The sequence below is a fragment of the Mus pahari genome, chromosome 9, assembly GCF_900095145.1.
Source record: "Mus pahari chromosome 9, PAHARI_EIJ_v1.1, whole genome shotgun sequence".
Taxonomy (NCBI): domain Eukaryota; kingdom Metazoa; phylum Chordata; class Mammalia; order Rodentia; family Muridae; genus Mus; species Mus pahari.
In genome coordinates, this window is record NC_034598.1 from 10,602,677 (window position 1) to 10,620,714 (window position 18,038).

Consider the following 18,038-nt stretch of genomic DNA (forward strand, 5'->3'; position numbering starts at 1 on the left):
ATGTTAGGGATTTGAACTCTGGTTTTCATGGCAGCCACCTTACCATCTGAGTTATCTCTCCAGCCCCAACTCTGTTATTTTTAAAGGGCAGTTTAGGTGACCAGTTTAAAAGGTTGGCGGTTTTCTGGCATGTTCTGATCTTTTTTTTTTTTTTTTTTTTTTTTAGATTTATTTTATTTATTATATGTAAGTACACTGTAGCTGTCTTCAGACACTTCAGAAGAGGGAGTAAGATCTTGTTAAGGATGGTTGTGAACCACCATGTGGTTGCTGGGATTTGAACTCTGCACCTTTGGAAGAGCAGGGTGCTCTTACCCGCTGAGCCATCTCACCAGTCCGTGATTTGAACTCTTTTTTATGTTGCTTTAGGAATGCTTAATGGACTAGAACTAACAAATTTACCTTCTTCCTGATTATACTGTTATGTTAAAGTTTTTAAATTTTTTACTTCCATGCCTTCTGTGTCTTATATATGGTGGATTAGTTTTATTGCTTTGGAGTGTTCTAACCACATTCATGTTATACACTATAGTTGTTGTTCATGTTTTGTATGGCCAGGAGCATTTCCCTTGACTGCAGTTAATTCTAGGGCAACTAAAATGTTTTGAATGAAGCATTATATTGTAAGTTGTAACAGCATGCTCTTCTCTTCTCTAATGTGGTAATTATTCAGGAAGCTATGCTTAGCTCAGCCACATTGTATCCTCTCAGGCTCCCTAGCACAGCCTCCAGTTCTTAGTTGGGCAAATTGTTACTTAAATTATAGAAGAGTTACATCAGTCTGGTTTGGTTTGGTTTGGTTTGGTTTGGTTTGGTTTGGTTTGGTTTTGGAAGACTGGTATCTCCACGTAGGGATGTCCAGACCCACTATATAGACCAGGCTGTGTCTTAAACTCACACAGAGAGATCTGCGTGTCTCTGCCTCTCCACTTCTGAGAATAAAGGCAAGCATCACTATATCTACTTATCTGCATCTATGATGTTCATGATCCTGCCAGAATCCTGTTTAAAGTTCATAATGTCCTGCCTTAGCCTCACCTGTGCTGCTCTAAGTGCTTCTTCAGCGTTGTCATCAGTACTACAAAGGAGTACTTCTACATGGGAAAACCTCCTCTAGGGATAGGAAAGAAAAGGGAGCTGAATAGAAATAGCAGGAGACTCGTTAAAATACGTCATTTACCAGGGTGTGGTGGACTATGCCTATAATCCCAGTGCTTAGGAGGCTGCGGCAGGAGGATTATAACAAGCTAATGAGTTTATTTCTTGGTCCTGGTTTATTGTGTCCCAACAGACAGCCCAACAAAGAGGATGATTTTAATTTAGCCATGCCACAGAGGAGCTAGTGCTTCACAGCAAACGGGAGCATGTGATTGAGTGTCTCCGTAGACACAGCATTGGCCTAGAGCATCTAGATTCTAAGTCTACACCTGCTGGCTTTTGAGGTGATGTGGTGCAACCTCCCATGGGCTATGCTGATCCAAAAGGATTTTAGCAGCCAGTGGGTAGTAGAGCACACCTTTAACCCCAGCACTCTGGAGGCAGAGGCAGACAGATCTCTGTGAGGTATAAGCCAGCCTGGTCTACAGAGTGGGTAAACGGACAGACAGGGCTACACAGAGAAACCCTGGTTTAAGGGAGAAAACAAAACAAAAACTAAAGGAAAAGAATAAGCCTTTCTCTCTCCACCCTGTACTGGATGGGTGATTGACAATTACCAGGAGCCTTTTGAGGACTCCCTGGGTGACCTCTTGTGACCCGCTGCATGGAATTCCTTGTAGATGGCTAGGAGGAAGCCCTCGCCACTGCCATAGAGAATTTTGGACCAGATCCCCCTGAAGAACACCTTTCCATGTTCATCTTTGAAGATCTTTCTACAGCAGTCCAGGCTACCTCCACTTTCCCTTCACTCTGCAGCACAACTTGACCCTGCATCTTGTTGCAGTCACCATCTCCATGACCAGCTCCCCACAGTGTGGTCTATGTATTCTTAGGTTTGGGAGCATGCTCTGAGTGGTATCATAGTTAACATTGATGCCCTAGATGAGTACACTGAAGCTCTCCTACAAGTTACCAATGCTGTCTGACTTGCTGATCACCAAGCAGTTGCTCAGGCCTTTGATCTGACCCTCAGTGCCAGATTTGCCCACTTTGGCCTACATGCAGATCCAGGTGACAAAGCACTGGGAAGAGACTCCAGTTTCCAGGCTTCCATGCAACCCAAGAAGACGTGCTGTACTTACCCTTGAATGCTGAGGTGAGAGTTTGCATGAGGAGGCAGTGGAGGAGATTGGCTAGGTCTCTGCAACAGGACAAGCACTCCCTGCACGGTGGGCTTTTGTGTATCAGCCTTGACCGGCTTGCTGATGTGTCGCACCCAACAGTGGCAGCATCAATAGGAGTTAGGACAGCTGGAGCAGAGGTAAACCCCATTCTGTGCACCTACCTGGAAGTGACCCCAGAGCTGGGGGGGGGGGGGGGAGCAGGGATTCCTTACTTGTTCAAGGTCATATCATAAAACCCATTCATGGTGACTAGGTTTTATAAAAGTACTTCGGTTGACCACAGAAGACACTCAAGATCATGAATAAATGAACAGATCACACAGATGGAAGGTGACACTGGGGATAGAGAGGTAGCTCAGAGATTAAGACCTCTTATAGACAGGACCTGAGTTAGGCTCCCAGCACCCACTGGAGCAGCTCGTAAGCACCTTTCATTGTAGCTCCAGGGGACCTGGCACCTGTTGGTACGCATGTACTCACAGTGACCCTGTTTGCAGCATGCATTTAGTAAGCATTCATCTTTAAGCTAACATCTTGTGCTTTAAAACCTTTCCAGCTGTGTTTTAATTATCAGGTCATAAAAAATTAAATGAGTTTTGGCAATCAGGCAAAGTTTTCTTCCATTCTAATTGAGAATCGCTAGGCTGTTCTGTTGGGGAACTGTGAAATGCTCTGAACTATAAGGATAAGAATAGTTTTCTAACCCTTGTTTGGGTGCTCTTGACCTTTTTAAAAAATATATAATTTTTTGGAGGAACTCATAGTCTCTCACAAAGCTTGAGGCTTCCCCAAGAGGACACACCACTCCTATCAGGTTGTATGAGTAAGAATTAAAAAGAATTAAAAGCTCAAACAAAAGCTTTTGTGTATGGCAGGCAGCAGTGTCTGGCTCTTTCTTGTCCTAACTACCCCTGAGTGTGCAGTAGTTTTTTTTTTTTTTTTTTAAGATTTATTTATTTATTATATGTAAGTACACTGTAGCTGTCTTCAGACACTCCAGAAGAGGGCTTCAGATCTTGTTACAGATGGTTATGAGCCACCATGTGGTTGCTGGGATTTGAACTCTGGACCTTCGGAAGAGCAGTCGGGTGCTCTTACCCACTGAGCCATCTCACCAGCCCAGTGCAGTAGTTTTATTGAGTTATCAGTCTAGTAGCATACATGTCTCTCACTTAGATGGTGACAGAGTCAGGCAGCTGCCACTGTACAGAGTCTCAGGAGTACTTATTCACCCCCACTTACTGAAGCCATAGCTCGGTTTCTGGCTTTGTGCTTTTTGCCCATTCCAAACATTGTAAGAAACTAGGGTGTTATAATACACAGTGCTTTGTATCTGGTGCCTTCACTTGCTTATGTCCCAGGCTCCTGCTTGTTGTAGATCATGATTGCTCAACTAGAGTAATGGGGGGTGGAGGGTCCAGCGTGCAGCTGCTGCCCATTGATAAGCATTTGGATTGTCTCTGTCTGGGGCTGTTCTGACTGTATGCTGTAGCGAGGATGAATGCTGCTCTTCAGCTCTTCATGGTGATCGCTTATGTTAGTTTTTCTTCTGTGGGTATTTAAAGAGTACAGTTGACAGGCTATATGCTGATTGTTTGTTTAGTGTTTCCAAGTATTGCCGGTGTATTTTCCAAAGCATCTTCGCCATTTTCCTGCCCACTGTGAATGAGGCTGCCAGCATCCTTGCCAGTGCTTGCTCAGACTTACCATTTTTAGTCCAGCGTATTATGCATGATCATGATATATATATGTGTGATTATGTACATGTCAACACATCACACCATGCACATGTGGAACTTAGAGGCAAACTGTCAGTAATTGAAGCATGATATAGCCTTATGTGTTCCTATTGTAGCTACCATATAATTGACACAAAGACTGATTAAGTTTATTCACAAGTGTTGAGCACTGTGCCTGCTCAGACACTCAGGAATTCTAACCCTCTAAGCTGTCTACTTCCCAGCCACATGGTCTTTACCTTCGTCCGAGTTCTACTCCACGTGTGTCCTCATGGCAAAAGCCTTGGCAGTCTGCTCATCACAGCGCTTCCTGGACCCTCGGCCTCACTACCACCTCCTTTCTTCCTCTTCCTACTCCTTTCCGACCCTCTCCCTGGGATCAGAAGTTCAGCCATAGGCTGATGGGCTCTTTATTAACCAATCCTAGATCGCTGGGGAGCCTTCTTTATGTGAGCCACACTGATCCGGGAGATGGGCCAGTTCCCATGACGGTGCCAGCAGCTGGACTGGCTCCAGATCTCTGGCCTCAGAGGTCAGTGTCTGAATACGCAGTGCACAAGACCAACCCCATCAACTTTGTGGAGTCGTGTCTCTCCCTCATGTGGGTTCTGGGGATAGAACTCAAGTCATTCGGATTGCACAACAAGCCTACGGAGCCGGCCTGCCAGCCCCTTTGGTCATTTTTAAATGAGACCGTCTCGCTATTGTTCTGAGAGTGCTTCCTGTATGCTAGGTCTTATCAGACATATGATGCAGATATGCCCTCTTATTCTGGGGGGTTTCTTTTTATTTTCTTGATGGTGTCATTTGAAGTGCAGACTCTTCGGTCTTTGGTTTAATCTTTGTTGTTGCTCATGTTTTTACCTTGTCATTGCTGAGAAAGCCTGACCTAACCTTGTTAATCCAAGGCCACAGGCTTCTTCCTTGGTTTTCTTCTAAGAGTTTTGTGCTTTTACTTCATGGCTTTTCTCGTGTTTCATAATAGTCAAGTGCTTTATTTTTAAACTTGCTGTCCTGTTGATTATATCAGCAGTCAGATCTATGAATTACCACTTTTATTTGCTGCTTCAAAAATTTGGACAAGAATTTTCATATAGTCTGTTGAAAATTTTTCATATAGTCCACTGAAAATTATATACATCAGCAAAAAATAATGATATCCCCATATGATAAACTTCAGCACTCACTGTAAAACTGGTGGAGCATGAATGGAGGGTGGGCGTGGAAGCCGTTCTGCTTCTGTGCAGTCACGGGTTCTTGGCCACGCTTAGACTCAGCTTGTCTCCTGGGGAAGATATTTGACTGGCCTTCAGATCAGCCCTACTTCTGAGATCAGCATAGCTGCTTTCACTCAGACATTTCCTCTTACTGCTTTATTTGTACAAATTGGAAATGCTTCTAATTTATTTTACGTTAATGTCTGTAAAGATAAAAGTTCATGCAAAACTAGCCTTTGACTTTTTAAAAAAAAATAAGTTAATTACAGGATTCTTGTATTCATCTAACTTTTTAGTGTGGCTTTCAAGACAATTAGCAAACATGTTAAGCTATTAAGTAGAATGAAACTTTATGATTCTTAGTATAATTGTTTTGGAGAGAGATCTTTAGTATATTAAGATAACTATTTCTAGAATTCTTAACAGTACTGTCTTTACTTGAGTCTTCTATAGCCATGCTACTAGGAATTTCATATAAAAAAATTAAACTGGGGCTAGGGAGCTCGCCCAGTACTTGATCCATTAATATGAGAACCTGAGTTCAGACCCCTAGCACCCACATAAGCCACATGTGACTGTGTGCTGCTCTAAACCCATTGAGCCCCTGAGGTCACTGGCCAGCTTAGCCAGCTGAAGCAGGGACTGACCCTGTCAGTGAAAGACCCTGTCTCAAACAGTAAGGTGAGGCTGGAGAGATGGCTCAGTGGTTAAGAGCACTGGCTGCTCTTCCAGAGGGCCTGAGTTTATTTCCAGCACTGACATGGCAGCTAACAACCATCTGTAACTCCAGTCTCAGGGGATCCAGTGCCCTTGTCTGACCTCCATGGGAACCAGACATGTACATGGTACACAGTCATGCATACAGGCAAAAGACATAAAATTAAATGAATTAAACTTTAAATTGTAAAACATAGAGTGAAGTTATTAGAAAAGGAAAAGAACAAGATGTTAGCCCCTGGCCTATGTGTACACACAAATACACTGCACATACACACAAACAGTAAAGCAAGTATTTTCAAGCAGTCCTGTGTTCTATCAGAAGGCTCAGCTTCATAGATTCCTGTCTTCCGTAGTCCACCATGCTACTCTGTACCACATATTTTATAGTAAAAGGATGTGAGGAGTACACAAACTATTAACTACATTTGCTTTAACTATTATGTGGCAAAATATATTTGGCATTGTCTAGACAGAATTACAATGTAATAATTTCAATGAGACAAAACACACTTTAAGCCAGATGTGAGGATGTATTTGGTTGTATGTGTGTCGCTTAATCATAGTCTCAATTAAGACTCTGCTGCTTTGGAGATTAAGTGTTCCTGGCTGTAATAATGACAGCTTCAAATCTAATTATTATTTCTTGATGTCGTCGGGAATATTGAGAGGGGCCTGCAGAGTATTTTAGCCAGCCCACTCAAATTTCCCTCCATAAGGGATGAAAGGCTTGCGCCACCCACACCCCTATCCTCCCCCCCACCTTCCCCAGAGACTAGACTGTAAAATCCTCAGCATTGTTTAAACCACTCTGTTATTTTTATTGAATGCATCTTGTAATTGTGTGTATTCTTAAGCTAATTTAAATATGAACCTGGTTCTGAAAAGCATGTGATGCACAATTTGACATGCATGAATTTATCTGCAGTCACGTGTGCTGTGACAGTTTGAAGTCTACATCAGGTTACTGTTGGTAAACTGACAGTGCGCCTGTGTAATGCGCTTTCTTTGACTTTTGAATTAATAAAGTATCAAAGGAAATTAAAGCAGACTGTTAATTACTTTTGATTCTCTCTGTAATTGTTTCTATAACAACTACTGTTCCCTTTTATTTAACAGTGCTTTAAAAGTTAGGAGTGAAAAGAATTAGCCTTTGTTACCACATACTGCATTGCTCAGTCTACATTTTAGGAATTATCTATCTTATTATTATGTCATAATAATTAATCATAGGTAACATTTCCCAGCTTATCAGATTGAGAAGAGGACTCTAGTGTTGGATTTCTCTTAGTGCTTTGTGTTAGGCTTGGGATTCCAGTCACACTTGTCTATTCTGCTGTGCTGTCTACACTGCCCTTAGCTGGGGTTTGTTAGCCACTAATTCCTAACAAGTGCCGCTACTCCAGGTTCCCATGAAGGCCGAAATGTGATGATCTCTTTCTTCACTGAAGAACAAAACAAGCTCTGTTATGAGTCGGAAGCTGGAGGCCACCTGGGTTTCTCCTTGGTTTTCATCGTCTTTTCAAATGATGTTTTAAGTTGACATTGGATGTGCTGTGCACTTACTGCTTTCACTTTATACCTGCTAGGGTGTCTTTCACTCTTAGAACTTTACCTTATGTAACTTGTTAGGGTTTGGGGGGTTTTTGGTTTGTTTTTGATGGTTTTTTTTTTTCTCTATTTTTGTTCTTGTTGGTGAGAAGTCTGGGTTTGATTTGCTTGTGTCTAATGGCCCAGCCCTGCTCATGGTAGGCAAGTGCTTTATCACTGAGCTGTGCGTGACCCAAGCCCTGAGAGTGAAGCTTTGTGTTCTGGCTTTCTGATATTTCCTCACAGCACCCAGTGTGCGTTTCTGCTCTCGTTTACTACTGTATTCCAATCACTTGCGTGTGTGCAATCTATCCATCCATGAGTCGGTGTGAGGATGCCCTCCTGAGTACAGGGCAGGTCTTCAATGAGCATTCCTGATACAGGACACTCGGGATCCTAGGTGAGCCAGGCTCCTACTTGAACATTTCTCCCTGTTCTTCACTCACACTTTTGTTACAAACACTCTTTTAAGCTATTTTTAAAAAGAGGAAACATCACTGTCCTCCGCAGTTCTCCTTATGCCAATCATTGTGATGTCCTCACCATTATGAATGGAATAGAAGTAGCTATGGTTTACTATGGAGTCTTTCATTGGCATAGGAAAAAACTCACTGCTAGCAAGGAGATCTGGTGACCTAGCAATTGTCAAGGCTTTTAATTTGGGAAAGTATCATTTGTGCAGAATTGAGTTGTTTTTTTGTTTGATTGTTTGTTTTTTAAGGATTTTTAATTTAAAACATAGTTATTCTAATATCTGAGTGATGTTAAACCTTCAGGGGACCACTGCTAGGAAATTCTGCCCAGCCTTTAATAAGTCAGCCCCTTTCATCATTAGGTTATGCCTAATAAAAGTCTTAAGTAGAAGTCTTTCTAAAACACTGTTCTTTCTTTCCTTTGAATTAAAGCTGTTTCTAAGTTTTGTTGTCCTGAAGCATTATTGTTGTACAACAGAATTTTTCCTGGGAAGACACAACACACAGGCATATTCACCTCAGAGAGGGATTTAATAGCAGACTGAAATATGGACACCACAAAAGTCCAAGTTTATGAACCAGTAGGTTTATTGGGGTTACTTATAGAAGTATGGGTGAGGGTCTACTCACTGGAGCAGAAATGGCTCTAAAACAGCTACATCACCAATGCCTTCCTAGCATGAATGACAGGTCACAAAAGCTAGGAACCTGGAACACACTGTACAGCCTGCAGAGAACTCAGCAGATTGCAGAGTGTCCTTTCCAAGTTCCTCAGTTAGTCTAAACCCTTCCAGGCAACCGGTCTGGTCTCAGAGTCATCTTTGCCCCTTAGCTTGTCTGACTGTCTATGTAGCTCAGCTTCCCTTCAAGGAGAGGACTCTTAGCTTTTATTCTTTACAGTGGCAGGAGAGGCCTAGTGAATCTGGTCAGTTTCGGAGACTTCCTGAAGCTATTTTGAATTGTCTTTCTTCCTGCAGGGTTTTGCCCTTATCTGTACACAGCCATGTGTGCTTGTAATGTAGTTGCTTTTGGAGAAGTTGGGTCATTGTGTCCATAGTTCTATAAGAAGGATAACTAGCTAGTTCTTCATCACATCAGAGTCTATACTCTTTGACAGTACCTTAAAAATCAAGAATAGATGCCTGAGACTCAGACTTGATCATAGTTTGTGAGAGTGTCTCTTATACTGTTTATGTGTTTTCTAATCTCTAAATTACCAGTGTGAGCCTAGGGAACTGGCTGCAGTGAACTGGAGTTGTTCTGTCCGGCACTGATGCAGTGCTGACTGATGGCCTCTGCTGTGTTTGGTAGCCTTTCTCTTTTGCATTCTCTCTGTGATGGATGCAAACAGCACTTCCCTTTGGAGAACTGTCTTGGTCACCATTTTATGGTGTTGAGTTAAGGTATGCTACTGTGGAAAGTTTTATTGTTACTGTTCCTGGGATAATGAAAACAGGAGCTATCCTGAGAAAGAACAGGGCATGGAATAGGGCATGTGTTTTTCAATACTGGAATTAGAATTTCCTTTTTAACATGTAACCATCACTATTTGGCTTTTCCTGTGTAGCCTGTGGTTTTTAAGTAAGTTTTGTAACTCAGCTACCTCCCGTTTCTGCTGCTAATTAGGTATGAGTGACAACAGGATGCTGTAGAACTCACTGTGGCATTGCTATTCAACTCCAGCTTGCTTCTCCTGGTTGGAATGCAGTGCTACTGTCCCACCAAAGCCTGTTACACCCTCACCTTCAGTAGTCCCCTACCTAGGCTGTCCCCATGCTGCTTTCCATTAGTGTGGAGAGAGAAAAGGCCTCTTTCATCAGGTCACTTCCCTTACTAAAGGTCTTAAAAGCCTCTTGGTGACCTGGAAGACAGACAGCCTTAAGTGGGTGGTGGCGATGTTAAGGGATTGCCCTAGTCCCTTTTCATTTCTTCTGGGGCTTCCCTAACTTTATTATCTTTGTGTAGTTGATCAGTTACCTAGACATGATAGGTTGGGTTTTGTTTTGTTTTTTAATGTGTATACTAAACTATAGGCTTTATAAATAAAAAGATAACAATAAATTTTAACTGTGGGCAAGTTAGTGAAGAAAGCCAAATTATTTCTGATAAGTGTTGCTGAGCTATTGTTTTGCACAATTTGTTTTTATTATTGCTACAAATTCTCAGCCGTGTTGTTCACATACAGTTTTTAGCATTTATTGTATATCCCTTAAATTGCTCACATTTACATGTTTTTTTTTTCCCCTCGTGTTTTAGTTTCTGTTACTTCTTTCAAAAATGTTAGCTGTTTCAAAAAGACTAAGAACTTCCTCTGATTAAAAGCATAATATTAAAAGGATATTTGAAATAATATTCTTAGATTAGGCATATTTTTGTTCTTAGACATTTTGTGACTTTTCATACCAGGAGGCTTAAAATTAAAACTTAACCTCATAAAATGGACTAACAGTTGAGGCAAAAAGAAATAATTTTCATTTCTTAATTTGTACTTGGCAGTCCAACACACAAAAGAAATGGGGGTGTTGCATACCAGCTGCAATACCAACACTCACAAGTGACATGGGGGGCAGGGTGGAAGTTCCAGGCCAGCCGGCGCTACTGGATTGCAGAGCTTCTGTACTCTGGTCACTGATGAAGGGAAAATAGTCTTAAAGTGAGCAGAGGAGTGCGCCTCTGAGGAGTCAAGTCTGTCACGGTGACTGTGCTGACGCCTTGTTGTTGAGGGGTAACTAGTAACTGTCCTGATGCCTTGCTGCCCTGTGAACCTACCACTCTAACAGTAGACTCTTTAGAGAAATTTCTTTTTTAGTACAATAGTTAATCAGGGTTCTTTGGGGGGCTTGTTTTTTAAAGCTATTTTTACTTATACTTGAACAATTTCATATGAATGCAGTTACCTTGATCATACTTAAACCAAATCCCAATATTTCCATTTCCTTCCATGTCTTCTTTTCGTTGTTGTCCTCCTTCTCTTCCTCCTCCTTCCTCTTCTTCTTTTTCCCCTTCCTCTTCTTCTTCTTTCTCCTCTTCCTCCTCCTCCTCCTTCAGTAACTCCCTCAGTCCGATGAATACTGCCTATGTGCACATAGGTGTGGGGTTACCCACTGAGGCATGGACAACCTCCCATCAAGCACACACTCGAAGAATAATGAGTCTCTTTGAACAGCCAGCAACTGTCAATAACTCCTCAGCTCTGGGTAGGAATCACTGAGCTGCTCCCTCCCCTATCCGTGCTGTAAAGTTGACTGGTTTGGACTTGTCCAGGTAACCATAGCTGATGTACATTCCTGAGTACACTGTCCATGTCACATCCAGAGGACAGCATTTCACCACACTCCTACATTGTCTGATCCTGAAATTCTTTCTGCCCTCCACCACCCCCAAAATACATACTTCTGTGAGTTGTGAGCCTTGCGAGTAAGGGTTGATAATAGACTGCCTCTTTAGGGACGGACATCAGTAGCTTACTCTCAGGGCTTGGACCAGTTATGCGTCTCTGTATCACTGCCTACTGCAAGAAGCTTCTCTGAGCAGCATTTATCCATAGGTGTAAATACAAGCTCGTAGAAACCAGGTCAGCAGTGTGGCTGTTTAGCACAACAACCGTAGTGGGTTCTCCACTAGGGCTGGTAGCCTCCCCAGCCAGGGAATATTAACCAGGTTTACAGGGCATGCCTCGGGTTTAATCACAAAGACTCCCGTAAAAGTCAATGCCAGTATTTCAACCTCTTGGGCATATCTTATATGGCAGGTCAGTGTTGCTGCAGGGACCACCACTGGGTAATGCTATTGATGGTTTTTCTCCCCCAGTGGCCTGTGTAGCGCCTTCCAGCACTAGGAAAGCTAGCCAGCAGAGAGGAATTTCCAGGTCAGTTCCAAATTGATTTCTCTATGTCCTATGACTAGAATGTGCAGTGTCTTTAGCAATATAGCCTTACTATCTAGTTATGGTGGGCAACCAAGAGCAATGGCAGGACCTTGTGTTGTTTGGGTAGTCTGTGGGGCCTTCTTAACCAATAACTTGCAGGGAGATATCCCATACCTAGTACTGAAATCCTTACCTCTATCAAACCTTGGATTCTTGATGTGAATTCATTGTTATCAAATGTCTGTTGCCCTACTTAACTCTCTTACAATAGACTCATTTCAAAACCTTCTTTTTAAAGATTTTTTAAAAATTTAAAAATGTGTGTGAATGTTTTGCCCGTGTGTATGTGTATATGCTACATATATACCTGGTTCTCATGGATGCCAGAAAAGATGGTAATTCCCCTGGAATTCCCTGGAACAAGAGTGACAGATGGTTGTGAGCCACCCTTTGGGTGCTATGACCCAAACCTCGGTTCTTTGTAAGAGCAGCCAGTACTCTTAACCCCTGAGTCATATCTCTAGCCCCTTGAAAAACCTCGAGCTAGGGACTGTTTCTGTATTTGATGTTTGTGTTATATCACTTAGAGTGTCTGATATTCCATACTTGCACGAATTTGACCAGCATTTATGCTAACCTTTGCCCCAGTGACCTCACGTCCGTGATCCTTACAGTTATTATCGGCGTTCATGGTTGCTCCACATGAGAAGACCCTGATGCCAGCTTCATGTTTGTGACCTGCGGATCTGTAGTCAGCAGCAGCAGCAACAAAGACTGACTTGCTTGGGTCTTTATTTTCCCTGTAGACCACGACTGAGAGGCCTTTCATTCAGAAGCTGTTCCGGCCTGTTGCCGCAGATGGACAGCTGCACACACTCGGAGATCTCCTCAGAGAAGTCTGTCCTTCCGCAGTTGCTCCTGAAGGTAAGGTGCTTAGCAGCTGCGACACATGGCTGCCGTTTTCTCTTCTAAACCTTTGGTTTCTGAGGTTAAATCAGGATTCTATATTGGCACATTTTAGGAAGAATTTTCCTTACCTTTTAAGGGAAAATCTTTTGTTTTATAGCACTTGTCACAAAACACAAAGTCACTTCTGTCTGGCAAAATAAAGTATACTGTGCTCTGGGCTTTGTAGGTACCACTCTCATGAGTCTGTATATTTGAAAATCAGTACACAAAAACATGTATTTGAGATGCTTTGCACTAAAAGTATTTCAAATTTCTTTCAGAAGTTGAAATATTTGCATACATGTAATGAATTATTCGGGGGATAGAATACAAGCTTAAATATCAAATTTGTGCACACATATCCACCTACCTATACGCACAGCCTAAAGGTGATTTCCGTGGTATTTTTAGTGTGCTTGCATTTTTATGTGAGCTGTCACGTGTGGTCAGCCGTGGAGTTTTCCACATGTGCTAAACATGCCAGTGCTAAAGTCGGTGTGGGCATTTCAGACTTCCGCCTGAGAGCTGCTGTAAATGTGTACATGCATACACACATGCACATGGACGTGTGTGCAGGTGTCCTGCTGCTTTTCGCAGCCAGCCATTGCCCATTAACTCAGTAGTTTGCAGTTCCAGCCTCGTGGTCTATTACAATGCCCATCACTGATTACTTTTGTAAGAGGAATCGTTAGCCGTGTAGACCGTGTTCATTCACACACCTAGCTGCCTTTCTCACTTAGACCTAGTAGAGAGGAGGTAAGGAATTATTAAACATGAAAGCTATACTTCAGTAGTTTCTTATCTAAGGAAGTGGTTTTCCTAAGAAATAGAATTAGAGCCAGTGTGGGCATGGAGACAGGACTAAATCAGAAGGAGTTAAAAAGCACATCATGAACCCAGCACAGAATTCCTGAAGACAGACAAGATTTATTGGTTTCAGAGGGTCACTTGCCTCACCTTAGCACCTAGACTACATATCAGAGCATCTCATGGTAAGTGTTCACTGGCCATTGGAATTCCTGAATTCTTTGTGTAAGGCTTACCTCAAGTGTATTATTTATGACAACTAATTTGGGGTAGCACTAAGCTTTGGTCTGGCCTTGGTCACAGTCCCACCTCACTATTTTATAATGTTAGCTTTCACTAAAGGCTTCCTGCCATTCAGTATAGTTAATATCTCGGCAGCTTTTTAAAGTGAACTCTACAGAGCTCGTGTCAGAATTTGGAATAGAATGTTTTTGTCCCCTCAGAGTGTTTCCTTCTGACACTTGGAGCTGATTGTTAGCTGTAAGCAGCCATTCCTCAACTGTCTGTCTCTATGATTTGCCTTTTAAAGAACACTTCCTATAAATTGAATCACATGATGAGTAGGCTTATAACCCAGCAGAATGGGTTTGTGCTTGTGTGTCTCGATGGCTTCTTTTGTTGAGGACTACTCCTGCTTAGGTGGGACGTCACAGCGAATTCTTTCCACCTTTTTACCTTGCTGATCAATTCAGCTGTGAACATTGGCATGGATCTTTCCAGGAACATCTTTTCACTTCCAGGGTAAACTCCCAGGGGTGTGATGACTGGGACCAGCAGCCGTCTGCTGGCCTGCTGTCTCTTCCCTGCCTCCCCCCACGGGACTCAGGAAGGCTTCAGTTTCTTCACACCGGTGACATGTTTCAGAGTGATCCTGATGACTGTGTGTCGGCATCTCACAGTGATGGCTCTCACTTCCCTCATTTGAATTTCCCTCCTGATAACTCTGTCTGCTGTGTTTATTTGTGTAAGGAAGGCAGGCTATCTGGTGTGCTGAGTAAGCCATGGCTGCCGGCTGCAGAGCCGCAGCTTCTGGTCACATGCCCTTATTTTCACTCCCAGGTGCCTTGAAGTGGCCCCCATTTTATTGCTTTCCCAATATTCTGTTTTGAGAAATATTTGTATATTCTGGAAGAACTTTGGAGATTTTTTCCCCCCAAATCTATGGTCTGTCTTTTCATTTTCTTCTGACGGCTAAATAATAGAATTCTGATGGAATTCTATTCAGTTTTTAATGGGTTGTGTTTAAGGCTTTTTTTTTTTTAATGTCTTCTAGTAAATAGATAATATATTTGTGTGCTTATAAAATAAAGTTGGTGTGAAGGAGCTCAGAGCAGTCTTCCATTTGGAGGTACAGTGGCATTTCCCCATGCATCTAATTCCTGTCACCTCAGGTTTTGGAAATTGGGAACCTTCGTTGGTTCATGAATACTGTTCCCGCACTAGTTAGAGGATGGCAGTCCTGTGAGTTTCTTCACCATATCCCAGGTTGTGGAACAGAAACTCATTTCCTCATTTGAACTGTGGTAAGGCCTACAGTTCCCTGCCCATGTTCTCTGTAAACAGCCCTCTTTCCTTGACTAGCTCGAAGCTGGTCTACAACTCACTGTACAGACCACAGCCATCCTCCTGTCTCTGCTTCGCAGGTGCTGGCCTTACAGACATGTGCTGCCGTGCTTAGTCATAATCTATTTCAAGAAATAAGTCATTTTAGGTGTATTTCTTTAAATGGCCCTGTGGGATACTTGATTACTGAGTGTGAGACCATCACATTAAACCCAGTCTCCAAAGTCTGTAATGAGTGGCCTATGTTTGCTGCAGGGTAGGTACACTTGTGCTTTGTTTAGTGAAAGTAGCTTTAATAGTTCCTTTTAACCCGAGCACGAGAGCTTGGAATTTTGATTTCTTTTACTGACTTGCTGTATGAGGTCATCTACTTGCTGGTTGTCAGTTTCTGGCTATTAGGAGTGTTTGAGGAAGGTTTCAAGTGAGGCGTTGGGGGAGTCAGAAACACCTTTGCATCTGTACAGAGCTGTGGAGGTAGAACCTTTGGGTTCAGTTAGCCCAGGCTTTGCATCCCTAGACATTCCAATATCTCCTGGCTATTCAGTTGGGGGATGAGATTAAGAACTGCAGCCTTCAAAAGTTTTGCCTTCTCATCTGGTTCTCTCCTCTCTCTCTCTCTCTCTCTCTCTCTCTCTCTCTGTGTGTGTGTGTGTGTGTGTTCATTCATACACAAAGAGACAGACAGACAGACACACAGACACAGACAGACCTTGAGTGCGCCAAGAGGTCAGGTCAGAGGACAACTTTGAGGATCTCCTACTATGGGCTCTGGAGATCAAACGCACAGACATAACATGGGAGCATCCATGTTTCATTGACAGTAAATAGATAGTCCCAGTATGCAGTGTTAAGTTTCATACCATGAAGTTGGGCACGTCCTCAATTCTGTCTTTTTCTTTGGAAAACTTTTATCTTTGCCTCTTTTCATTTCATATTTATTTTTTTGAAAAAAAAAATCATTTAAAATCTGTGGAGAGTAATCAGAAGCTTCCAGTCTCCGAGTGAAGAGCTACCCTGTGCAGATACCTGTACACTGTCAGAGTGGAGCATTTTAACATACCTGCACTCAAGCTAAAAGTGAAGGACTTGAAACGTGGATGTGTATGGATAAGAACTAGCTGTCATCACATGATAAAAAGAGAAAGTACTCAAAGGACCCATGTGGCACCATGTCTTGCTTCTGTGATAAGTGAACAGAACGTGGAGGAATATATCTTCCGTCATGGCGATAGTAGAATGTGTTGTTACGGCAGCGAAGCTGGGATCCTGGGAGTCCTGCAGTGAGCTGCTTTGTTCTGTTCCTTCTGATCTGGAAGTAGTTACGGGAATTAGCCAGGATGGAAGGAAGAAACCAAAGGTCAGCACAGGTATGTGGTGCCTGTGGTTCCAGTGGAATTAGAATGACTCAGAGATATGCTTTTCTGTTCTCGGCCCACAGTTACACACCTTCCCCTCTCAGTATACTACAACAGCAGTATCAGGAAGCCAGGCCCAGCCTCATGCTTCCATCAGGCTGGGCACCTGCTGTCAGCCTCCAATCCGAGTCCAATCCCTGAGAGCCACATGGTGGAAGGCAGAAATAAACTAAATGTTAATATTTAAAAAGTCAAAAAACATATGTTTAATTTTTATTTAGAACAATATAAAATGCCTATAAATTTTGCTGAGTCATATTTTATTTCCCAATGTTCCAATATAATTATAAAAACCTCGTAAGCTACATAGTGTAACTTCGTATAACAAGCCTGCATTCTTTTTATTTTTCAACATTGTATTTTTATTTGGGAATTTTACACAATGCATGTTTATCGCACTCACTTCTCGGGCCTTCCAAGTCCACCACCACTCTTGTTCCCTCCCCCAAAATAGAAGGGAAAAATATGTGCAGTCCAATTTGGGTTACCCACACACTTACAGGAGCATGGTCAAACTCTTAGTGGCCAGAGTCTTAAAGATAACCCTGCGTGTGTCCCCCTCCTCCACATGGCAGAAGCTGTCAGCTGTGAAGAGGCACACTTCAGCATCCCCATCACAATTTTTAAGGGATTTCTTCAATGGCTTCCTGTCTAGACTGACAAACCTTCATTCTTGTTTTTAGAATTTCCTTCAAAGTTTCATTGATTAATTATTTGTGTTGAACTATTTTCTCATGGTTTTATATTCAGTATTACACAAACAGCAAGGTGTAAAGAAAGACTTGGTCCATGACAGGCTAGTCCTAGGGTCCTCCAGCTCTCCTGAGAGGTAGATAGCTGAGCAAGCGCTCTGTTTGCCCTGTCCAGTTCCTCCCGATGGCCGCTGCACTCCTTACTCCGTGATGCCCTAGGGTCCTTTATAACTGTTGACTTCTGGGTTCCATGTGATGGCTTAATTTTATCTCACTCATTCACTCTCTCAGAGCTGTATATCTTGTCTTGCTGCTCTCAGTTATGAAGGATACATTGTGTGCTCTGTAGAAAGCTTTGGCCAGGTGGAATGGGCAGAAAGTTGTACAGCTGTCGGATGACCCACACTGAGGATGTGCTGTGCATAGTGAGGGAAGAGTAAAGATGGAGTCTTAATGAAGACGAACAGAAGGCAGACAGCTGGGAAGGGGAGGGCTCAGGCCACACCTCACATGCCGCTGTGAAGCCCTCACCAGCTGCTTTTGTGTGCTGTGGAGCCTAAAGGCTCCTGTCACTCTGTTTGAGAGACTTCTTCTGCCTTCAGATATGCCTGAAATTGACATAAGCTCAGAAACAGTGTAAAGTCACTGTGGAACACAGTGAAATTGAGGCTGGAGACTTGGAATGTCCAACTTAGGTGGTCTAACTTCAAAATTATTTTCTTTGTGC

At 42.7% G+C, this 18,038-nt stretch overlaps 1 protein-coding gene across 2 annotated transcripts in view; it reads left to right on the forward strand.

Annotated features, from left to right (window-relative positions):
• Window positions 1–18,038, forward strand: part of Atg5 (autophagy related 5) — a 97,894-nt gene that overhangs the window by 69,730 nt on the left and 10,126 nt on the right. For both annotated transcript variants that reach the window (XM_021205048.2, XM_029542402.1), the window contains one exon: window positions 12,693–12,810. In XM_021205048.2, the coding sequence (XP_021060707.1) occupies window positions 12,693–12,810 (118 nt within the window). The remainder of the gene's footprint in view (window positions 1–12,692; window positions 12,811–18,038) is intronic.